This window comes from Schistocerca piceifrons, chromosome 10 (assembly GCF_021461385.2).
Source record: "Schistocerca piceifrons isolate TAMUIC-IGC-003096 chromosome 10, iqSchPice1.1, whole genome shotgun sequence".
In the NCBI taxonomy this organism is placed as follows: Eukaryota; Metazoa; Arthropoda; class Insecta; order Orthoptera; family Acrididae; genus Schistocerca; species Schistocerca piceifrons.
The window spans coordinates 146,765,990-146,792,309 of NC_060147.1; the positions used below are offsets into that span (position 1 = coordinate 146,765,990).

Below are 26,320 nucleotides of genomic sequence, written 5' to 3' on the forward strand. Positions count from 1 at the left end.
TACTGAGACGTTATGAGAGCGATGGCGCCTTCCCCTGCAGTTCCACTCCTCTCTTGGCTTATGTCCGGCTGGTCCACAAAAAGCCCGAAGCTTCTGGTTTTCAGGCGAGCTCTTTCGAATACACAGTCAACGGTCATCCATCATTTCATAGGGATGATGTACTATAGCAGAACACATTCTTGAATGAGATTTTCACTCTGCAGTGGAGTGTGCGCTGATATGAAACTTATTGGCAGATTAAAACTGTGTGCCGGACCGAGACTCGAACTCGGGACCTTTGCCTTTCGCGGGCAAGTGCTCTACCAACTGAGCTACCGAAGCACGACTCACGCCCGGTACTCACAGCTTTACTTCTGCCAGTACCTCGCCTCCTACCTTCCAAACTTTACAGAAGCTCTCCTGCGAACCCTGCAGAACTAGCGCTTCTGAAAGAAAGGATATTGCGGAGACATGGGGGATGTTTCCAGTTTGGAAGGTAGGAGACGTTTGGCGGGGTATTTCCTCTTAGGCTGGAACGATGCCGCAACACTGAACTTGGCTCCGGATGTGGTAAGGGGGCTTCCGGATGCCACGAAGAGTACAGGGTGCAGCCAACCGCAGGTGGTGCCCCATGTCGGTAACAATGCCGCGCGTCGCTTTGGGTGGGAGGAGATTCTCTCTGGTTTCGGACGGCTAGCGGAAATGGTAAAGACTGCCAGCCTTGTTTGCGATATGAAGGCGAAGCTCAGCATCTGCAGCATCGTCGACGGAACCGACTGCGGTCCTTTGGTGCAGAGCCGGGTGGAGAGTCTGAATCGAGGCTCAGGCGGTTCTGTGACCGTGTGGGCTGCAGATTCTTTGACTTGGGCCATCGCGTGGTGGTTTTCCGGGTTCTGCTTAATAGGCCAGGAGTCCACTACACACAGGAGGCGGCTACACGGGTAGCGGGGGCTGTGTGGAGGGACTGTGTGGTTTTTTTACGTTAGAGGGTCTCAGGAAACCACAAAAGGCTGTCCGTCTAAGAGTGGGCAGGTAAAACGCAGTAAGTTAGTTGTAAACTAATAGAAAGAACTGAAGCTCAAATAGAAGTACGGAAAACTGGCTAAAGCCGGAAATAAGTTCAGCCGAAATTTTTCACACGTCCAAACAGTGTTCAGAAAGAATAGATTAAATACAGTTGGTGGTGGAGTATTTATTGCTGCCACAACAAGTAGTTCACCTTGTAGCGAAACTGAAGTAGATAGTTCTTGCGAAATAGTATTGGTAGAGGTTAAGACTAAACTATTAGTTGGATCGTTTTACCGACCTCCCGCCTCAGAAGATTAGTTACTGAACAGTTCAAAGAAAACCTGAGTTTCATTTCAAATACGTGCCCCACTCATACAATTATAGTCGGTGGTGACTTCACTCTACCCTCGATATGCTGGAAAAATTATACGTTTAAAGCCGGCGGCAGGCATAAAACGTCATCCGAAATTGTACTGAATGCTTTCTCAGAAAATTATTCTGAACATTTCGTTCATGATCCCACTGGAAATGTAAATGGTTGCGAAAGCATACTTGACGCTTTAGCAACAAATAATTCTGGGCTAATAGGGAGTATCATGACGAATACAGGGATTAGCGACCGCAAAGCAGTAGCTGCTAGGCTGAATACCGTAACACCCATCAAAAAGAGACGCAAAGTACATCTGTTTAAAAAAGCTGATAAAAATGCCCTTAACGCCTTTTTAAGAGACAGCCTGCACCCCTTCTGATCACGTAATCGCAGAAAAGATGTGGAATGATTTCAAAGAGATAGCCGGCCGGTGTGGCCGTGCGGTTCTAGGCGGTTCAGTCTGGAACCGCGCGAAAGCTACGGTCGCAGGTTCGAATCCTGCCTCGGGCATGGATGTGTGTGATGTCCTTAGGTTAGTTAGGTTTAAGTAGTTCTAAGTTCTAGGGGGCTGATGACCTCAGATGTTATGTCCCGTAATGCTCAGAGCCATTTGAACCATTTTTTCAAAGAGATAGTATCGACGGCAACTGAGAAATATATACCACATAAGTTAATAAGTGATGATACTGATCCCCCATGGTACACAAAACAGCTCAGAACGTTGTTGCAGAAGCAACGAAAAAAGCATGACAAATTTAAAAGAACGCAAAATCTCAAGATTGGCAAAGTTTTGCAGAAGTTGGAAATATAGCGAGTACTGGAACAAGGGCGGCACGAGGAAAAAGTACTGTTATCCAAGATGTCGGTGACGACGTCATCCAAGATGGCGGAGTTTGGCAGGAAGTTTAAATTTTAGCGAGATAGTGTCACGCCCCTTCCCACCCCACCCCCAAAAATGGCATGAAGTTCAAATTCCAGCAGGATAATGCACCACACCCCAGTTATCTCTACTAAGCAAAGAAAATGCTGGGAAAAAAGTACTTTATTATTTAACCAATTTCAAGCAGGTGTGTTCTCCATTGGGTCTGCACTCCAACTGGCTTAGTTCATATCGTCCCCACCAGAGGACGCCAACGTGACGTAAGGTGATGCGATCAAGATGGCGGCACCCACTGTGTTCACCGCGAGCTCCAGAGCCCAACTGGCTTAGTTCGTATCGGTGCCACCAGAGGGCACTCTCCTGACGTCAGATGATGACGCACGTACCGGTATTCAAGATGGCGGCACCGACTGTGTTCACCGCGAGCTCCAGAGCCCAACTGACACAGTTCATATCGTGGCCACCAAAGGGCGCTAGTGACCACACGACATCGTCTGCTCTCTGTATAATAACCGGACACGCGCCGCGAGCGAGCGACTGCTTGCGTCACAGCCTCAAGTGCGCACCTTTTTACTCGCGCAAGGCACAGTCTTCTGTAAACATGCTAACGAATTTAACTGAACACAGGTGACACCAACATCTCTCATACAGCCTATAATGACCTAAGTACTTGATCCCATTTCAATTTTAATAATATTCAATAAGTCAATTATCAGTTTCAATATTCAATGATCAATTGAAAATTTCCACATTTACCCACTATCGGCGCAGTGTCCATTCGTGTCCTAGCACCGCTCACCCTAGAATGCTGCACACCTAGTGGCTACTGCTCTAGTCACGTTATTCGACTTCGTAGAACCTAGGACTCGGGATCAATTTTTATGAACGCCACACCCACCTGGACGTGGAATCAAACAGTTAAAGTCTCCACCACGATCCTCAACCCAGCACCACGCCCCCTTACCGACCCATGTTGGCGGGCTAACGTGCACTAACCTGTACTAACGTGCCCAGCGCATGACGTCATCTGAGATGGTGGGGCGAAATGGCGGAAAAACAGAGCTGAAACAAGTCTTCACTTTCCAGGCAGTGTCTCCACCACGAGATTTACTGTCCAACTGAAATAGTACACATCACTGCCATCAGATCGTACTGTCTTCCCTCCTATGACCTAATCCCAGATGGTGGTCTGTAGAGGCGAGAATGATGCTAAAATTACTCAGGCTGCGCTAGGCTGCTGGGGAGAGTAAGTAAGGAGTCCACTCAATTTACTTTCGAACATTTTTTTAGAGATCGAATATATTTATCACACTGAGGCTTGCCCTCACAATACACAGTCTGCAGACACGCAAACAGCTCCTAATTTACGCAAATGATTTAATTACAGACATTCAGACTCCTCCTGCATAATTCAGCACAGTTATGTCTAGAGACGCTCAGTACATGTCACATGGCCTTGTAAAAAAAAAAAAAATAGCCAACTCGACCTCTCCGGAATTGTACATTCTCCCAGAAAAAATTAACGCTAGGTTTCTATATGTCCCAGCGTGTATGCACAGATATTCCTGCTCTAACAGAACCTCCTTACGAAAATAACATCTAATGCTTTCCCCTCCAGGTTTTAACATACGCAAACGTTCGCTCTGCTATGTACAGACCCCTATAGCCCAGCACAAACGATGTCAATCAATCGAGCATTCTGATTTGGTCTTATCGAATTTACACGCCGGATTACTTATGCCGCCGATATCGAAGCACCTTCCACCTATTGTTTCTCGTGCTTTCAGCCGTTATATTACACAGATCGCTAAATTGCATTCACAGTTAAAGCTGCAAAATTTTCTCCACATTATCAAACACATACCAGACCCAGAAGAATATTGCAAGACAGGAACATATTTACCACTGTAACTACAATTAAGTATTACTATTGATGCTACAGTCTGACACCAATCAATGTACAGGTAATCTCTCCTCTTGGCGACTGTACTTCAGTATTTATAGCGAATACGATTTTCCACTAACAAATTGTCACATACCCTCGTCATTACCAATCTGCTGAATCTGTACGTCCCTCACAGTTATCCTCTCTAGTCATGCCATAACATAAACCATACTAACTTTACAATGCAACACTGCAATATATACACATTTTACACAATATAAGCCACACTAACTTTACAATACAATATATACACATTTTAGACAAACACTGCAGATATCTTTTACATCTGTACAGCACCCTGAAAAATCATCGTACGCCTACACTCACACCAGCTATACGTTACGATGATCCCCAGTCTTAGCGAAGCACCATCAGCCCTTTCTTTCTTTCTGCAGACGCGACATTCAGCGATAATAAACTACTTTACACTGATCACCACTTCGCACCGACAACTAAACCTCGCAAAGTGCCAGACATATCGTCAAATACGCAAACACATCTACTCATTTACACTCTCCTCCCACTGGGGCCAGGAGCTTGAATATTAGTGTGTTAAACCGATCTCAGCAATATGTCAACGCGTACCGTATCGATCTAGTAAACACACAATTCATATCCTACGCCATACAAATCACACATTTTACATGAGAAAGCCGTCAGTGAATCGAAGTCACTCTCAGAACTGATGTACAAAGACACGCTCGTCTCCCCATCGGTACAATCTCTTTCTGGTCCGGACCTGCCTATTTGCTTGTGTTTCTTCAGACATCTCCAGACTCTGGGATTACATGAACACACCTATTTTCACCATAATATTAGATCATTTTCGCCGTACTTCTAGATATCAAGCATACAGCAGTAGCCTACCGATCGCAAGATATACACTGGAAATTATTTCTCTACAAACCCGAAACTTTAGCTACGTGGAGCGTGCTCTAGACCACTCAGTAACTAGAAACAAACACATTAAACATCATATCTCCACCCGCGAGTACCCATCTCGCTTATCTAACACGTTCCAAATCATTCTTATAATTTACAAGCCAACTAAGGTCTTTCCCATGTCTAGAGAACAGGCGCTTGGACACACCACAATCGATCTTCTCTCAACCAAATAAAGGCGCCAAGTGAGCAGAAGGAGTGAGCGGAACAGTTTACATGGGAGATAACAACGCTCCACCGCAAACGCACCACCTCAAATTTCCACTTGATCACGAAAGCTCCGCAACACACACAAAGTATTAGTTCCCTATCCAGTCTTGTAGAGGACTGCAAAGTGAACCCTTATACATGAGAGGCAATAACACTCCAGCAGACCTCCGCATTCAGAAGACTGCTGCGAACGTTAATCAGTACTACCACAGACTTTGCATACACCGAAACATTCTAGAAAACCGGCCACGTATATCTTCTATCATTATACTTACAACTAAATGTTACGATCGCGGTCTCAACTGAATGGCATTCGGCAATGAGCGAAGTATCGGAAATACACCCCGCTGAAGGCTGTTGCTCTGGAAATGGAAATATCTGTACCTTCCTTACTACTGGACATACTCTTCTCTTTGCCATCGCAGTACCCCAAGTCAAATCCAAACCCACCTTACCGTTGAACATAGTCATTTCCTTTACACAAAAACGAACTATATAAACCTCATGCTGAAATGCGAACATATCCCGCACCCAGCACCAATACTATGTATAATAATTCGTCAATAACTGTTTGTCTACGATACATACTGACCGAAAATCAATGATCCGTGTGCATGTCTCTTACGTTCTTTCTGCGAGTCCTATCACTCTGTCATAGACGTAATCGACCAGATGTTAAAGAAAAAAACACCGTCCCAACAACTACTGCATGTTACTGTCAGGTTCTACAGGTGCGCACGAGTATTCATGTTAAATGCTATACTCTCTTTGCAAATCGAGGTACGACGTTACCTCTGGATGAGGTGTTTTCCGGACAAATATCGTGACGATGATCGTACGAATGCGTATTATCAGCCAACGATGCAACCTCGTCAGAAAATCAATGAACTTTGAAAGTGATTCTGCTAAGGAACGTGGTATGTAAGAGGAATTTCCGACTCCCTCACGCCGACCAAACTAGAAAATTCTTTAATATTTGCAACGCATTCTGTCTCGAGACCGTATCAGAGGTTGCGCGATATATCCGCTGAGTTATAGGCGATGACTGACTGAGAAGGAGCACAAACAGTATTAGTAGTAGCAGACGACGTGGTCCTAAGGAGAAAAAAATGTATACTAGCTTCCCAGGTCTCTAGTGTTCCGCTGTATGTTAGAAATTTGGAGTCAGGTCTTTCCATTCGAGCACATACCTGCATAGACTCACACCTACAAGTGCATCATATATCTTGCACTCTCATATCTCTAAACGAGGCACCTTCATCCAACCTGTCTACTACAGTAAAATTACAACCTGCTTTTTGTCACACCCTACACATCTCGCAGTCGCACCCATTTCTACAGCTTTCCACAAGTGTTCGTTCCAATTTAAGTCGGAACTGAGCACAAGTCGGAGAAAGACATATCCACCACCTTCTGCAACCCGTATAAGAAACAGAACGACCTGAGTTACTGCAACAGGAGGGTGTTTTGGGCATTCGGTGGAAATACGCGCAATGTGGTATGTCCCCAAACTAGATACAAGTACTACAGATCCCTGTCCGTTCAAATCAATCAGCCCAACCGTTATTCTCTGCCCTCCCAACATAGAAAAACTACGCACTACGAAAGCTCGTACGATTTACAAGTCATCTGGGCATCGATGCGAATGCAATGACGCATAACTGCGGCGGACCAGCAGCGCGGAGAAACAGATTTCACAAAACTTCCCCAGAGTAGCGCAGAGTGCAGCCATCCAGGCATTCCTGACGGCGCTCCCAGCCCCTCACCTCAAACTGCAGACGCCTATGTGGACACGATCCTATTAAATATATACCGGCACTTTAAAGTCTGATCACCTTTACTCTAGACCAGGGCTTCCCGCCGGCTCTTTCTAGGGGGTCCGCGGCCACCTTTCACCAAATCGTGTACAATAATGAGTAAAATTATTGAATAAAAACGTGAAAATCAAATTCATCACTATTTTTTTCGTGTGAAAAACGTGTGTACTTTTACTTCCGGTCATATTCCCACGCAGCCTTTGCGGTTCCTAAGTGAGAACGCATACACAGTTTAGTGCCGGAGAATGCGGCTTCTCTGATCGACTGTTTCGCAACAATACGGGGGTCGTTTGTGCGCCGGCTCACGGAAACCATTTACGCATGCGCGGAGCGAGCTTTGTCGACCAATCACAGCGGTCGCTGGCACTTATGCGGCCCCAGGCATCATTAAATGTTAGACTTGCCTTGTCGGTGCACTACCTGCTTCGTAAGTCGATTTTTGACCAGTTTATTACTTCTAACATGGATCGGTGGCTGAAGGGTGCAGTTTCTCCATCGCCTTCACAACAAGGGAAGTTTCCAGTTGAAATGAATGACGAAGAAGGAGACCAAAGGAAGAACAATGACAAGAAGCTCCACAGCCGGATTTATTATGTGGAAACGCTGCTGGTTGCAATATCCTGTGGAAGTGGAATAACCGAGAAGCGTTAGTACAACGAAAGCTATTTAGAAATGGGCTTTATGGAGACAAAGGAGGTAAAGCTAAGTGTGTAATTTGTGTGCGAGTCCTCCCGAACAGTTCAATGGTTCCAGTTAGATTGCGCCGTCATTTTGAAGGTACTCACCCGGATTTACAGGCTAAAGACGTCGATTTTTTCAAAAGAAAGAGTGCTGAACTAGCTGCTTCTCAGTACTGCATGGAAACTCATGCTAAAACAATTAATGAAAATTCATTAAAAGCTTCTTTCTTGATTAGTTATCGAGTGGCAAAAACAGGCAGAGCTCATACCATTGCAGAAAATCTCATAAGGCCGTGTGTTAATGATATTGTTTCTTGCATGCTAGACGAAACGGCAGCAAAGCTTGATCTTCGGTGCCATTACCAAACAATACTGTCAAGAGAAGCATTGTTGACATGTCACTTGATGTGGAAGACACTCTTGTTTCTAACACAGTCCAACACAATTCATTTTCTCTGCAGATAGATGAATCCACTGATGTTGCAGGATTAGCGATTTTATTGGCTTTTGTCCGTTATGCTCTGGATATTTTGAGGAGGACCTCTCATTGTGCAAACCACTACCTGTCAACACAACAGGTGCTGAAATGTTCTGTCTATTGGATGATTTTTTAAGGACTAACAAAGTTTCATGGTCTATTTCATAGATGTGTGCACACATGGTGAAAAAGCTATGACGGGTCCGACAGTCGGAGCAATAACGAAAATAAAAGAAACGCCAAGAATTGCAGCAGTAGTCATTGTGCTCTCCACAGATACGCTTTAGCTACGGAACAAATGCCTGTTTCGTTCAAGAAAGGTTTATACGAATCTATTCAAATCATTGACTACGTCAAATCAAGGCCGTTGAAGTCAAGACTTTTCACAATACTGTGTGAAGATATGGGAAGCCTTCATCGTTCCCTGCTTCTCCACACTGAAGTGAGGTGGCTCTCGCGTGGGAATGCACTCTCTCTGTTGTACAAATTAAGACTGGAAATCTTAGCTTCCTTTTGGAGCATAAAACCAAATTAGCAGATCTTATTAATGACGAAAATTGGCAATGTATACTTACCCATTTGTCAGATATTTTCTCTAAAATGAACGAAATGAATATTTCACTCAAAGGGCAAAGTGAAACAAAGGTCACTGCTATCGACAAAGTTCGACCATTCGTGAGGAAGATCAATTTTTGGGCAGAGAATGTCGAGGAGGGGGAGGTCGAGTGTTTTCCTGTTCTCAAGGAGTTTTTGAAAAACAAAACATTGGCGCTTGGGAAGAATTTGTTTCATCAAATCCTGGAACATCTCCGAAGCTTGATGTCATTGTTGGAGTATTATTTCCCAACAGCTGAATATGAGAAGCTGCAGAAATACGAATGGGTATTCAACCCAATCACTGTATCCAAAAAGCCGAACATTCTATCATCAAATGAATATGACTTGTTGATAGAAATTGCCACAGACCCTACCTTGAAATCAAGTTTTGACATTGACGGTTACTCACACTTTTGGATCCGTTTCGACAACAAGAAATACTACCCCCTGTTGAAAAGACAAAACGTGTACTTCTTCCGTTTGCCACAACATATATATGTGAATCTGGATTCGCGATCTATGGTGCCCACAAAACTAAGTAGCGAAGTTGTCTAGATGCGGGACCAGACATCCGTCTCCAGTTGCCAAGAACTGAACCCAACTTTTCAAAATTTTGTCAGCAGAAGCACCCTCAACCATCGCATTAGGTTTCCATTATTATTCCTACAGACTCATCTACAGTAAAGAAGAAAGCATTTTTATTCGTAGATGCTCAGTAAACGTACCTGAACTATAACTCTGTAGGAATTTTGTTTCTATCTTCCATCATTTACAAAATAATTATTAATTGAATTCTGTTGGCATTGATATTTTTGTTACGAAAATTAAAATGATCTCTAAAGATAATTTCTTTTCTTTATAATATATTCCGGCCGCTCAGTTAAAAAGTTGGCCTGCCTATACTTCAGTTACAATTACTTGCTATTACTCTGACACAATATTGTGGCAACTGGCTGCGAGCGTAAACAAATGACTTTTCACGTGCCGCATTGTAAAAGGTAAACCTCTTCTGCCAGAACTGTTTCCTTTGAGAAAAAAAAGTCTTACATTCTGTGAAATGCTTTGACTTCTTATATAGAAATAAGAGAGCGTCTGTTTGTTTTCCTAATTTGTTTACAGTCGAGGCCGACTACTACGATATAGTGTCCAAGTAGTAGTTGAAGTTGTCAGCTGTGGCTAGACTGTTTGCCACGCCGCCTGCCAGTTGCCAGCTGCCAACTGACAGTGCACTGTTGCAACGCCGCCTGCTAGCTGCCGGCTATGGACTGACAGCTGCCGTTCAGTAGATACGCAAAGACGTAAAAATAACTAGACTTTCCCAGCTGTTTACATGGGCACGAAAATCTGTTGTGGAACTGGAAAACGGCTATATAAAAGCAGATTTCCAGAATCGATTTTGAAGTGTTTACCTGACCAACCATAAGCGGAACTGGGAGATCGGCTTACGAAATCCGGTTTTTGAAACGCATTGCACAACAGATGTCATAATAGTCCTTTAAAGGCTCCTTGGCCTCTTTTCTTTCGTGATGTGTTTGTATCCCGAATCATGGGTCTGGCTGTTTACTTCACAGCCCCGCGGAATGGCCGCGCAGTCTCAGGGACCATGTCGTCGTGGATTGCGCGGCCGCTCCCAGCGGAGGTTCGAGTCCTCCCTCGGGCGTGTGTGTGTGTGTGTGTGTGTGTGTGTGTGTGTGTGTGTGTGTGTGTGTGTGTTGTCCTTAGCGGAAGTTAAAATTAGGTTAATAGTGTGTAAGACTAGGGACTGATGACCTCAGCAAAAAAATGGTTCAAATGGCTCTGAGCACTATGGGACTCAACATCTGTGGTCATCAGTCCCCTAGAACTTAGAACTGCTTAAACCTAAGGACATCATACACATCCATACCCGAGGCAGGATTCGAACCTGCGACCGTAGCGTTCGCGCGGTTCCAAACTGAAGCGCCTAGAACCGCTCGGCCGGCGATGACCTCAGCAGTTAAGCCCCGTAGACTTTATATACATGTGAACATTTTTCTTCCGATTTCACGAAAAACCACACACACACGACTGTTACGAAATATGCCTGCTCCTTACACAACATTACCCGAACAGTGGAAGTGAACAGACCACAAGCGGCAGCCAGTCAACAGCGAACAGTTTGGACGTGACATAGAGTGCTCTTGGAGAAAGGCAGGTCCAACGTGTGAAATGTCAGTTACCAAGCAATTTTAATCAGGCTATAGTGTGTTGAACAAAGGGAGTAAATCCACTAGTAGGGGTTTGGATACAGTGGGAATTCAAATTCGATCGTTAATTTCAAGTTGTATTCATTCATCTCTAAACAAAAGACTATTGATACTTCGAGGGGGGGGGGGGGGGGGAGGGGATCATTGGGAACATGATTAAGAAGCTTTCAGTTCCCATGGGTTTCGCTCTGAAATTCAAATTTACTGTGCGCTTGACTGACTAGGGGTCCGCCAGGGATTTTCGACTGAAGAGGGGGTCCGCCAGCTGAAAAGGTTGGGAAGCCCTGCAGTAGAAGATGCAATTCTCGTTTGTACGTATACGCCGAGTTGCGACTTAGCAGTTTAAAAACGCATTTTGTGATCGCTATAATGTACAGGCCACTCATTTATGCCCAGATACTGCCGACCCAAAAAGAATTCAAACCTCTGTCGTATCGAAACATCCAAAAATAAGCGCAAAGTATAGTTTGTTTTTCAAGTTTTTTGTTCTAGTAAATGCAGTTTTCTAAGTTGTCTCAGAGAAAAGTTTTAACAATTAAACAATATCTTTACCGGTAACGCTCAGTATCATTTTGTATGCATCACAAGTTTGAAACAACTTCAGCTAATACGTGGACACGGACGTTTTCACCCAAGAAATTATGCGAGTGTCTCATTTCTAGGAAGCATTCGAATTAGCTAATCCTACTGCTTCACACATGCTTATAATTTTGGTCACACTACTAACCTCAGCATTTTTTATCCAAATGGGAGGAGAATGATGATCCCAATTATTCAAATTAACTCATATAAAGGTACATTAGATTGAGAACTTTTTAACAGCGCTGTAAAATATGATTTATAGCAAATATAAGCAAGTTCACCTACTGTGCCCGCCGTTCAGCAAAGCTGGAATGTAGTGTGGGAGGCAATAAGTCAAACCTTGGCACCGCCAGTCCTGGAATCCCGCTATGCAGTTGTCAAACAAACACAGTCTGAAGATCTTCAGTTCCGTCACTAATCCAGGTTCCTAAATAACTTAATTTTCGCAAATATTGTTCATTTCTACCCTGAAGCGATGTCAACTGCCACTTCCTTTTTTGGGACGGTGAGCTGCTTCTGCCTTCTTCGCCTTGTCTTTTGACGACAGCCAGCGTAGTCGAATACGTAAGTGTTCTCGTTGTGACAAAGTAATCAACTTGCAGATGTCCCCTCCGTGCAATCGATCCCCTTTTGAACCGTCTAATACACTTCTGATTAGGTTCGGTGAAAATATTTTGCCCCGTATTCAATGAATTTTCACAAGATACAAGTGCATTTCTGTTTCTTTTTTCATCGTACAGATATCGTTTCGTTGATGACAGCTGACATGGAAGATCTTCATTACGTGTTCACACTTCAATGCAGTTGTTTCCCAGATGAGCATTTCTCGTCTTTAACACCTCAACGGAATCGAGTAAACTGACTTTTTCCGGATCACTACAAATAACTTCATCTGTAACTGTGCATTCTTCCGTTGTGAAAGCTTTTTATAGTCCCTACGCTTCCTCTATGAATTTCGCTTTTGTCGAAACGTTCCTTCCTTTATTTTTTTGCACGTGATGTGCTGTCACTGGCGTTATTAGTAGGATGCAAATTAAACGACGAAAATGTAGCGCTCTTCAACACTCGTTTTCGCGGTAAATTTAGCAGTTGGAACGAAAGTCTCTGCCGTAATGAGAGTTTTTGAAATGACGAGAACATACTCTAGCATCTGCAACATTCACAGCGTCTTTTCTGCAGCATTTCGACAGCCAGATCTTTTGCACAATTGTATCGCCAGGAAAAGCACGAAGTTGTGCTTTTGCGTAGCAGTTGTGAGAATTACAGTCAACAATAGCATAATCTGGCATTGCTTGCACACACTAAAAACAGTTCCAGTTGCAAATCACTCACTACACAGAAGTGACAACACGAAAGCGACAACGTTCGCGAAAAATCGCAGCCTCCGAGATCCGTGTACGGCGCACAGCTGCAGCGGCTACGCGTTTGCCAGCGGCGTCGCGTGCCAGGCGTTACGTCACGGCAGTGCGGCCGGCTGCCCCATCAGACCGCCTGCCCTTCAGATCTGTCGTGTTTTTTCTTTTCTTTTTTGTTTGTGCGGCTGCTGCTGAGAGCGGCCTGATACGGTAGCCGCCGTCATTTCATTCATCCCCCCCCCCCCTCCCTCAGCACAGTACCAGCGAATTGCTTAAACGAGTTCTAACTTACATCGTTTGAAAACAAGGGTAATACGATGGCTCCACTTATTTTCTATAGACTATGTAAGAGCTTGTGTTATTTTGCGTCACTCTGGGCTCGAGAGGGACGGCTATGAAACTGGAGACACTTTTTCCATAACTGTGCTTGAAAGGTGCATGCAGTTGGACACGTACGTCGGCAAATTTCAACAAATAATGTGAAGAACGTAATAATTGATTACTTTTCACTTGAGCTAGGTTTATAAACAGCTAGTTCTCTAAAATGTGATTTTGTCGCGGATTACGTAGGAGAAAGAATTTTAATAAACCGAATTGTAAGACAAGAAAGTACTGTACCGGCTACTCCTTTTAATAGTTGCATAGACGACGCCATCCGAAAACGGAACGAGAGAGCTCCAGAACCCATCCATATAAACAAAAAATTAACACATTACCGTACTATAATATGCCAATGACATTGTACTAATGATTAATTCTGAAGACTAACTTCAAAAGCCAATCGATCTTTTGAACTTTATTGCAAATGATTATAATTTTAAAACAGCACTACATAAAACTAAGGCAATGGCATTCCACGAGAAATAGCCAGTACGAAATAAAATTATAAGTGAAGATGATATTTTGGAACAAGTTGAACGCTTCACTTACAAAGGAAGCTATGTCACTCATTTCTAATTGAGAATGTGGATGGCAAATTACAGAGATATCAAAGTAAATTTCGAGATTTAAGCAGAACATTAAAAAAACACAAAGAATCCCAAAAATTAAATTCTGCAAGTTGGTGGCCACACATGTTCTACCGTACGGCAGTGAAACCCGGAATATGAAGACAAAGGATTCCAGCAACCTTCAGCCGGCTGAAATGAAATATTTACGAACAGTTAAACGTTGCACTAAGTTGGACAGGACCAAAAAAAAAGTAAATATCCTTGCAGTAAATTATAATATAGATGAACACAAACAAAACTGGAAGGAGCATCTGGAAGGAATGAAAGAAACAGGGATTCGAAAAATGACCTTACACTACACACCCAAAAGAAAGAAGGTCATAGAATGACCAGTAAATGAGGGAACTGAAGGCGCAACAGTTCGATGTGCCTTAACTACGTAATGTAGAAGAAGAGGAGAAGGTAATTTCAATATAAAAACGTTTTTAACTGTGAATGGGCCTTAAGCTAAGTCATAAGACAGCGGCGGTAATGGCCTCGTGTGCGTTAAATGCATTTAGAATTTGACTTTCCTGTTATCTGTGGAGTTACCGTGTCTGCTGTGTCCCTGAGATTCACCAAGTATTACCACAACGATGCGTATGGTTACGTATAACGAAAAGAAAAGTGATAAACCGAATACTGAAATTACTGAAGGGCATTGATTTAGCTGTGGAACTGTAACTTTTGGGCAAAACAAAGCATTAGATTTGTGTTGAGGAAATTGACAACGAATTATAATTGTCAAATTTGTTTCTAATGAACAAAAAACTTACATCTAGCTACACTGTTGTCTCCAGTTACAAACTCGTGTGCAATTTCTCCTCCGTTGGAGATTTCGTAGGGTACTGTTCATAAACAGGATGTTGTCGACATTTGTAGGGAAAATATTTGACCTCCTTGCCGAAAGTAATTGTAAACACACGTAGAGATGAAACGCTGGTAGCTAGTATTCCCAAAATTTTTAGAGCCATGTTCGGGAGTTTCGGTTAACGATGTTCGTGCAAAGCCGAATCATTGCAGAAAATAAATCATACTCGTAAAAATATATTTTCTGGTTCTAGAAAAGATGAAAAATTTGCCTTAGAGTACCAAACAGATGTTGGCCACCTCCAGGCTTCACTTTCATCCTCTCCGTCGCCGTCACCCCATTCGCCATAGCAGTCATCACGTCATCGCTATACCTGGCTCGGTAGAACAGAATCGTGGACCAAAGTTTTCTGATGGCAGCGTTGACCTGGTACAGAATTAAGTCACTTTTTACTTCGTTGTCCTTTGGCTCGTACAAAACACATGGCATAAAAAAACTTGCATTCCTTGTTCTTACCCTCTTGTGTCAGCATTTTAAGATGTCAGCATTTTAAGATGTCGGAACTGTGGCCGTAAAAACACAGTTACTTTTTGCAACATGTGTGGTACAAACTTTTCACGCAGCACAGGTCGCGATTTGCGTTTGAGATTTCTTATTGCCGCATTGAGCTGAACTCGAGTTCGCAGTATTTTACGAGCCAAGCGAATGACAGCAGCCGACGGTGCTGTTGCAGCTTCGATTTTCTCTGTTTCTTCCACGAAAACAGTCAAAAAACTCATTAATTCAAAGACAGTTTGTTGTTCTGACGGCGACAGAATATTGAATGGTGTTTGTAAAGAGTCCTCAAAATACGATTCATCTGAAAAAAAGAATAAATTAGCAGCGGTTAGAAATAGTGCTGAATCATCGATGCGATATGTGTTAATAAAGGTACCTGCTGAAAGTTGCGCGAAAATGAAATCAACATAAGCAACTTCGAATTCCATCGCGTTTCTGTGTCTTGTTTTAAGGTAATTTCAAGTTGGTACCCCACTCCAAGACGTTTGAAAAGTGTAAAGATCTGTTTTGACTTATGAGTAAGCTGTAAACAATCTACATATACACTACACACATACTCCGCACCCTGGACCACTACTCAGCGTTCCTCTCCTGTTACACTCGCAAATATCCCGGGGGAAAACGACTGTTATAAGCCCTAATTCCTCGTACCTTAAATCTGTGGTCCTTATGCGCAATGTATGTTGAAGACAACAGAATAGTTTGACACTCATTTTCAGATGCCTGTTCTTTAAATTTTCTCAATTGTGTTCCACGAAAAGAATGTCGCGTTCCCTCCAAGGATTCCCATCTGAGTTCCTGGAGCAAGTTCGTAGCACTTGCGTGGTGTCCGAACCCAGTAACAAATCTAGCAGCCCGCCTCTGAATTGCTTCGATGTCTTCCTTACATCCGACACGGTACGAGTCCCAAACATTTGAGCAGTGCACAAGAACAGGTCGCACTAGCGTCGTATATGTGGTCTCCTTTAGAGATGATCTACACTTTCCTAGAATTCCCTCAATAAACAAAAGTCGACCATTCGCCTATCCCTATAACAGTACTCGCATGCTCGTTACATTTCATATCGTTTTGCAAAGTTACGCCCAGATATATGAACGACGTGCTGTGTCCGAACATTACGGGTTTGTTTTTCCTGATCATCCACAGTAACTCAGCTAGCTGCCATTCGCTACAACAACGCGAAATTCTAAGTCACGGTGTATCCTTCTACACTCATTCAACGACGAACCTTCCCGCAGACAACAACATCATCACAAAGCAACTGTAATATCTCTTTATATTCGATTAATTATTCTGATGCAATTCTACCCTTGAATGACGTTTACTAATTTTCTATCTTCATACTCGCAGAATCCATGCGAAAAGTAGTTCATACAATAGCTATGCCATGAGCGCATAAGTATTCTTTGTTGTACTCTCTCTGGTGGTTGTTAGAAAAGAAAAGAAGAAAAAACCTTCCGAGATTGTCTTCGTGCCGACTAGCCTGAGCTTGGTTTGAAGAATTGTAATCTGATTATTGAGATTTATGACAGAAGATAACTGAGACGAAATTGTACGATTAAAAGGGAAATATATATATATATATATTGCTCCTTTATACAAAAGGTGTGTATTTGACAATTGAGAATTAATGATATTCATCGATATATTGCGTAGTTGTTAATCGGAAGGGATCTTCCGAAAGACTGGATACGAACCTGCATTTAATAATCCAAGAGCTCCATTACTTCTTCGGAAGGTTAAACTTTATCAAAGCCAAATATCCGCTTGATCTGAAGTTTCCCGACTGATTATACAACGCTCCCAAAAATTACGAGGCATTTTATTTGTACAAATTAGCAGACTGCCGTAAAGCACGAGCCTCCAGAGAAGAAGAATCATCGCCTGATTTCATTCTAACAAGTAAAATTTCTGAATCATTTTGAGTGAATGAGCTATGACTGTGTTTCATATTATGAATGACTGATTGCTCGAACGAATTGACAGCTACAGAATTACGTAGATAGGAGGAAAAATTACACAACCATCCTGTCCACCAAAGCACTTATGTATATGGACAATAATGACATGTGTCTTTATTACCGTAGAAAATGAGGATTCCTGAATTTTATCTTCAATGTGCATATCAAATGAATACATTGCACTGTGCTTCCTCACACTCATGCTGTACTCTCTATTAGTGACATGAAATTTATTAATTCTTATTGTTCATTGACTTGCTGCTGCAGCTCTTCTGAAAATTTCTTCTGTTGACCCTCTCTTAAAACTTGACACTCGTACGAAATAAACATCGTCGAAAAAATACGTGGGGTTAATGTATTACGAAACCGTGACCTGTTAGTTCAAAATTACTATCCAGGCTTTCCAGTGCAGGTACTGAAGACTTGGATTGTCTTATCGTTGGTGATGGAACTTGAGTCAAAGAGTCTTTTTAAGCACTTGTCGAAATACCTTGCAAAAGCAATAGCAAGAGGAGCCAATTCTAAAATCTTCTGCCCAGCTTCGGCATAAAGACTTGGACTGCCAGTTTCAGAGTAAATGTGGTCTTCAGAACAACATTAAGGCAACCAGCGGAGCACTGCATCCCTTGCACTTTCGCGTGGAACAATGCCTTTACGAATCTGACAGCACCATCTGTGAACGTTCAGACGAACATCGGCTACATTTCTTTAATATATATGGTGCATAAAGGAAAAACGGTGTTAGCAAAAGTCTCGGAAACATCTTCACCAATTTATTAGAAATTTTGTCACGGTTCTCTAATGAAAATTTGGAAAGAGATACCTTCCATAGTTTTTGAAGTATATGCTATAGATAAAGGTGGTGGCTGCTCCATTATGCTCTGGGGAACATTCACGTGGGCGTCTGTGGGTCGGAGGAGGAGGAGGAGGAGGAGATTACCGTTTAACGTCCCGTCGACAACGAGGTCATTAGAGACGGAGCACAAGCTCGGATTAGGCAAGGATGGGGAAGGAAGTCGGCCGTGCCCTTTCTAAGGAACCATCCCGGCATTTGCCTGAAGCGATTTAGGGAAATCACGGAAAACCTAAATCAGGATGGCCGGACCCGGGATTGAACCGTCGTCCTCCCGAATGCGAGTCCAGTGTGCTGACCATCTGTGGGTCGGGTGCAGGAGTGTCGTGCCCTGCCTGCAGACGACGTATACCCTTTCATGACGATCATGTTTACCGACGGCACTGGCATTTTTCAACAACGTAATGCGCCGTGTCACAAAACCAGGAGTGCGATGGAGTGGGTCGAGGAACGCAGAACACAGTGGCGGGTTCCGGGTTCTCCTCCCCTCCCCCCCGCCAACACCACAGATGGGACGTAACTGAACGTGGCTTCGGACCTCATCGCCCCTTCCCCACAACTTGTGGTTCCAGCGACCTACCGACGCCTCACTGCTTCCACGTCGTGACGCGTCGCCGCTGTTGTCCGTGCCTAAGGTGGTTATTAGCAAGCTGCCTGATCAGTCTATGGGGAAACGCTGTTAACAAACATCGAGAGTCGTAATGTGTAATAGGCAGACATCTGTCCAGACTATCACACAGGGAATTCAAGGTGCATCAGGATCCACTGCAAGTACTATTTCAGTTAGGCGGGAGGTGAGAAAACTTGGGACTTCGTGGTCGAGCGGCTGCTCATACACCACACTTCACGCCGGTAACTGCCAAACGACGCCCCGCTCGGTGTAAGGAGCGGAAACATTGGACGATTTAACAGTGGAAAAACGTTGTGTGGAGTGACGAATCACGGTACACAATGTGGCGATCCGATGGCAGGGTGTGGGTGTGGCGAATGCCCGGGGAACGTCATCTGCCAGCGTGTGTAGTGCCAACAGTAAAACTCGGAAGTGGTGGTGTTACGGTGTGGTCGTATTTTTCGTGGATGGGACTTGTACACGTTCTTGTTTTGCGTGTCACTATCACAGCACAGGCCTACACCTTGTTCCTTCCCACCGTTGAAGAGCAATTCGGGGATGGGTATTGCATCTTTCAACACGATCGAGCACCTGTTCATAATGCACGGCCTGTGCCGGAGTGGTTACACAACAACAACATTCCTGTAATGGACTGGCCTCCTCAGTGTCCTCAGCTGAATCCTACAGAACACCTGACGGAATTACAATGTTTTGGAACGCCGACTTCGTGCCAGGCCTCACCGACCGACATCGATACCTCTCCTCAGTGCAGCACTCGGTGAAGAATGGGCTGCCATTCCCCAAGAAACCTTCCAGCACCTGACTGAACGTATGCCTGCGAGAGTGGAAGCTGTCATCAAGGCTAAGGGTGGGCCAACACCATACTGAATTCCAGCATTACCGATGGAGTGCGTCACGAACTTGTAAGTCATTTTCAGCCAGCTGTCCGAATACTTTTGATCACATAGTGTACTCTTATTGCCGGCCGAAGTGGCCGAGCGGTTCTAGCCGCTACACCCTGTAACCGCGCGACCCTACGGTCGCAGGTTCGAATCCTGCCTCGGGTATGGATGTGTGTGATGTCCTTAGGATAGTTAGGTTTAAGTAGTTCTTAGAGGACTGATCACCTCAGAAGTTAAGTCCCATAGTGCTCAGAGCCATTTTAAGCATTTTTGTACTTTTATTTTTTAGACACATTTGTCTTAGTCTCGCAAGTCTGTTTCATATCCTCTCGAATCAGCCATCGCCACTCGTTTTCCTCCCAAATAGCTAAACTCGTCTACTACTGTAAGTGCCTCATTCCCTACACTGATTCTCCCACCATCGCGTGATTTAATTCGTCTCCGTTTGATTATTCTTATTTTAATTCATCTCACGTTCATCTTTTAACCTCTGTTTGCGAGCTAACATCCCAGAGATGTCCAACTGTCTTGGCTCAAACTCGTCTAGGGGTTGAACCGCACGTGTCGCATTACACGCCCTAAATTAGCCACTTGTGCCCCTTTAGTTAAATTGTTTGGCTGACGGCAAGTTTGCGAATTACAAATATAACATATAGTAACAGTAATAATGATATCAGGAAATAAATTAACGGGCCATAAATGACGTAGGCCACACAGTTGCGATTTGGTTAGAATAATGTTCATTCAGGAAGCAAACTAATAGCGAAAGCGGTCGCACTGTTACACTAGAGCGCATATCCGTTTGATACAGTTCACCATCTCATCGCGAAATTCAAGTCCAATACTCCGCCTCCTTAACTACGCGAGTTCACACCGGGCGTGCGGCTGCCCACCGCGCAGAGACAAGTCCCGCGATACCACAAAACGCGAAATTTTCAGCCGTTTCACTTCCCAGCTGCCTGAAGACCGACCGTCTCCACCAGCACTGTCCGCTTTCGCGTCTCCACCCGAACTGCCCGCCCCCAGTATCCTCGCTAAACTGACTGGCGCAGTTCCCTCTCCTGAAGCCGTCCATCTGATTGGCGACAACTTATTGCACTTTATTTTACATTTTAACATATTTATATAATCAAAGCTCGACCACTTTCGCGTTCTAAATAAAGTAACAATAATACCGATTTTTAAATTCTTTGACATAAAACCAATACGATTTCCTTCTTAACTTTGAATGTCGCGACCAGTAGCCTTGCAGCAATGTACTTTCTGATAAATAAATAAAGAACAAAAGTAACTATTATGCACTAAACTTTACAACAAATATTCTATTACTTAATCATTCAATAAGGTGCCATGCTGTTGTCGTTCAATGTGTTTTGTGTGGAGGAAATGGTGATCTGACGCTTAACTGAAAATACTCGTAATTTCAATTTACTATATCTTTTAAACAAATACAGTTACAGAGTTGATATTTACTACGTTTGTCATTTTAATGATGCGCTTCTATATGAAATGTCGATCGTTAATATCGGCCAAAGCGTTCACAAGTTAGCATTCAGGTCTTCGTTACAAAACTTGTTAATTTCACTTTAACAGTAAATCCTAAACTATTATAGATATGATCAATATTCAAGTTTTATTGGGATCACCATGAAAATTTATGGAGAATGGCAGATTAAAATTAGTGTGGCTCGATTCCCTGCATTACTGCAGAATTAAATAGTTTTCATAAATGTTTGCCTTTATGGCCGATCTTAACGCTGCTACGTCTGCTCGGGCACTAAAGCCTTCTACTGGGTTTCCCTATGACGCAGGTTCTCGTCTGTCTCACTCGCACGCTACAGCGCTTAGGCCTCAATAGGCAACAGACGCCTGTGAGTTTCTCCATCTCGTGAGAAATCTGCGCCCTTTGTGGCATGCGGTCCTGGACGCAGGTTTCGTTTCACGATTCCTGTAGGCTGACTCTTTCGGCCATGTATTTAAATGTGAGCGCAATGCTCGTCAACTCACATGTTGAAGACACTATCCGTTCTCGCAAGTCTTTGCCCACTCTCAGAGAACTTCTTCATTTGTAAATCTTAAGTTTCTTCTTCGCGATCGTTAATTCATTTCATAAATTTCTCCTTGCTTTCCATCATTGCTTGTTCAGTATGCAAGTTGAATAATACGAGGGATGAGTCACAACCCCATCCCCCCCCCCCTCCCCATTCCCCCAGCCCACATTCTCAACTACTGACCCCTTTTCGTGTCCTCCGACTCTGTACCAGCTGTAGGTGACCTACTTCTCCCTGTCAATCTACAAATAATATAGGTATAAAAGTGCTTTACGCCACGTTGTCTCGTAGTAGAATTTACCGTGTTCCTGCATTTCTACGGAATCGAAATTTATCTTCACCGAGTTCGGCTTTTATTAGTTATTCGAGTCTTGTCTCAATAGGTGGTGTCATTATTTTCCAGCAGTGACTTCATAAACTGATGGATCGATAACCCCTGTCACAGTGTAGATAACCGAAAATATACCGTGTAAGGGCACGTGCAGTGCCCCCATCGTCTGCGAATTGTTCCTCCGCTGTAGGCAGTACACAATGCTGTAAATGTGTCCATATACCGCAATAAGGGGACCAGCTCCTAATGCGAAAACACTAACGGCCATCTGTCTGACGGATCATAAAATGGCCAGCTGGATGTTCGGTCGCTGATTAACGAGGCGCCTGCCAATGTCAGGCAGACTGCTCGTAGCCCTTCGGCTCTTTTGCTACTCGTTTGTACACACCTCCACCCTTGTCGTCTACGGCTCACGGTGCACCACAGTTGCATCGGCGCCAGTTTCGAATAGCGCTGTTTTGCCATGGACGGTACACTTTAACCGTGGCGGCACATCAACTGGTTATAAACCCTCGGCTCGAAAGCCAACGATCGTGCCATTCGAACTCCAGATAAATCGATCTGTTTCTGCATTATCGCAATGACTACACTGTTTTCTGCATCCCCCCAAAACGATTTAAATACCCTCCACCGCAAGTCCTGTAATTGCTGACGTCGAACAGAGGCCGTGTTGACATTAGTGCGACTCAGCTGCCGTTACCCGAGAGTTGTTTAGAACGCGGAACACCTTCAAATACCACATACGAGATTTCAAATTCCTTTGCTCACGACGGACAAACTATTAGCCCTGAAAAAATGAACAGGAGCATTTTGTAGGAATCTAATGTAGTTACATTTGGTACTAGGATACGTTTTCACTAGAGGCTATTGTTTTCAAATTATTCGAGGAAAATGTACAAATGTGAGTTTCAGGCTCGTTTTTCCTAAATAAGTCGTAAACCGTGGCCGCCAGCGGAAACGTATCCCAGTACAAAATTTCACCATAATAAACTTCCTACAAAAAGGACCTGTTAATTTTTTCTGTAGGACTAATACTTTGCTAGTAGTGAGCGACAGAATACGAAACTTTTGTGCGTGGTTTTTGAAGGTGTTGCTGGTTGCATAAAATTTATGGGCAGGCATGCCTGAATCACCTTGTATATATGCCGACATACTGCGAAGCGCGTTCTGTTATTCCTTTTGTGTGTGTGTGTGTGTGTGTGTGTGTGTGCTGTGGTAATGAGTGAGACAGAGGTTGGACAACGGCACTGAGACTACAGAAGCGGCCGTGCCGATGTGCAGGACTAAGGTGCGTGTGCCGAGACTGGCGGCATCCTGCAGCGTGCGGGGAAGAAGAAGAGAAAGGCTGCGACCTGGCTGATGACTTCCCAGGAGCTGGCCCGACATGCCAGTGTACCTGCCGGAAGTGATTAGGCGCCAACGCCAACGTCAGTAGTGGCACAAAAAGATTTCTGGGACAATTTTGATAAGGAATTTATATCAAATTAACTATGCAATTTCATTACTTCCACGACCTGGCGATATCATGGATTCTCCCCAGCTAGAACATTGGTCCCCCTCAGGAAACTTCTTCTCTCCTCCCCTCCCCTCCTCCAAAACGGCTGTCTGGGGAAAAATGGCGGGAAATTGAAATTTATTGGTGGGAATATCAAATTTTGTGTGTCCACCGTGAAGTACAGAGACCAACTGACCTAGCTCACAACACCAATACCAGAGGGTGCTGTTAGACCTACCTGTCATTCATCGGGCACTAGACAGTAGCTTCATCCAGTTCCGTCAGTAACTGTTAGATGTGTAGGGGATATTTCCGCTATTAGTCTAGCACTGGAGAGTTGCTCCAGCCAGCTTAGCCAATAGCCCCATATGGGAAATAACGATAGTGCAGCCAGCTATGGAGAACGGCGTCCTGCCGATGTGTAAGTGAACAGCTGCTGTTGAGAGAAACATATAGATGGGTAATAATAACAGCGACTTACTGTCCCTCTGCGCCTGTAACTGCCTGCCATACATACAGAACACCACTTGAGGACAAAACACAATTAAACATGATATCTCAGCACGAAAAAGGAAACTGAGCACCCACTCCAGTCAAATACAGTCTAGACCAATAAACATGGTGTCAGGAGCATAAATCCTGGACGGCCGATCAGTGGAAACACGTCACATGGTCCGACGAATCAACATTTTCGGCATCGGGCCGGGTTTACTGCTGGAGAACGCCAGAAGAAACCTACAGTCCCGATTGCTCGATTCCAATGGTTAAGCACGGAGGTGGAAGTGTGATGGTGGGAGCAGCCGTGTCACGGTATTCCGCTGCTGCCATCACTACTCTGAAAGGCCGTGTTACAGCCAACGATTATGTGAACACTGTAGTTGACGTGAAACCCCACGATTCAAACAGTGATGCCCCACAGCCGGGACAACGCAACCGCTGTATGCGGAGCCATGCAACTGAACCGCAGCCTCTTCCCTGGCCACCGCAGTCGCCGTACTTGCAACATTATCGAACCCTTGTGGGCGGTATCCGAGAGCAGGCTCCGGAGCAGATTTCCACCTCCTTCCTCACACAGGGGTTAGAGGAGGTTTTGATCGAAGAGTGGCATAACATTCCAATGGAGACCATACAATCATTATATGCTAGTCTTCCGAGAAGAATCGCAGCTACATTACGGAGAATTGGGAGTCCGACCCCTTATTAATAAACCATTCCGATGTAAGTACAATTGTTCACATTATTTTGCCTATCTTGTGTACATTTGCTGTGAGAAATTCTAGGTGTACTGACGACACCCAATGCCAGACTTCCAAACTGAGGAGCCTATGTGAGGAATGCGGCTGCAGTTGGCCCAAGGTGGGCAGGCAGTCGGCCTCCGGCACGTCGAGGGGTCGAAGAAGGCAGCGCAGCGTCACCAAAAGTGCCAATAGGTGAACAACAAAAACTCAGGCAGGTTTGCAGGATATTAAAAATGGAAATGTCGTGTGGCTAGGGCCTCCCGTCGGGTAGACCGTTCGCCTGGTGCAGGTCTTTCGATTTGACGCCACTTCGGCGACCTGCGCGTCGATGGGGATGAAATGATGATGATTAGGACAACACAACACCCAGTCCCAGAGCGGAGAAAACCTCCGACCCAGCCGGGAATCGAACCCGGGCCCTTGGGATTGACAGTCTGTCACGCTGACCACTCAGCTACCGGGGCGGACTGCAGGATATTAAAACCACCAGTAAAGCGGTTCTAAGGAATTTTTTTTTTTTTGTTAAAATCGAACTGCCCTTACCTTTTGAATATGGCTCGTATGTTCTTTTTCGACGGTGATTATTTATTGTACAAAGAGTGTGACTGCTTATTTATTTAGCCTCACCGGCGGGGATTTGATAACAATAGCGAGTTCCATATTTTGACGGGTATTCGCTTTTCATTAGGTCAAGTACCACAATCTATAGATAACGTAAACAGTTTTTATTTGAATACTTTTGAGTTTCAAAGCTCGACGGCCAAGTTTCGTTATCAGCAGTCCACTTTTTATAAAATTTGTGGAAGTCGTTCAGTTGTCAATTACGAAGTAAGGAAAAGCAGTAACAGCTTCTCAAGTGGCACCTGGAGGCATAGCGAGCTGCCGCTTTGTTGCGTCTGCTGGAGTGGACCAACGGCAGAGCCATCTGGTAGGTCCGGGGTTAACGTCTCCGCACGATGGTGGACTGAGTGCATTCGATAGAACTGGTGTGTCGGTCGGCTTCACTGTTAACCAGTCTGTCAGCACGCGCTGTACTCGCCTTAACCCAGACCTCCCGTCAGCGCGACACAGCGGTCGCAACCCGGAGCGCCGGGTGCGGCTGGGGTGTGATTACTGACCGCTGCGCAGCGCGGCGTGGGCAGGCGGGAGGCGGGGGCGGCGCGCATGCGCTCTCGCAGCGCCCGCGGCGGATTGCAGCGCCACAAAGGCGGCGCCCACAAAGGCCCGCCGAGGCCCGCCGGCGCCGGGGATCCCCGCCGCTCCGCCAGTTCAAACGGAGAGAAATTTCGCTCCGCGGTTTCTCCCCTCTCGTCTCAAGTCTTCGGGCTCCACAGGTCAAACGGGACGGAGGCGGGAGGCGGCTCCCGCAAAAAGAATTACCGGCCTCCCGGTGCTGCGAGGAGCGGCTCAGCGGAGCGCCAACACGCGTCAGGCACACCGAGGACCGTGGGA

At 44.7% G+C, this 26,320-nt stretch overlaps 1 protein-coding gene across 1 annotated transcript in view; it reads right to left on the reverse strand.

The window, feature by feature from the left end:
* LOC124718786 overlaps nt 1-26,034 on the reverse strand; it is a 480,197-nt gene extending 454,163 nt beyond the window's left edge. Inside the window, exon 1 of the mRNA XM_047244394.1 lies at nt 25,987-26,034. Coding sequence (XP_047100350.1) covers nt 25,987-26,034 — 48 coding nt within the window. The remainder of the gene's footprint in view (nt 1-25,986) is intronic.
* Between the last annotated feature and the right edge of the window lie 286 nt (nt 26,035-26,320).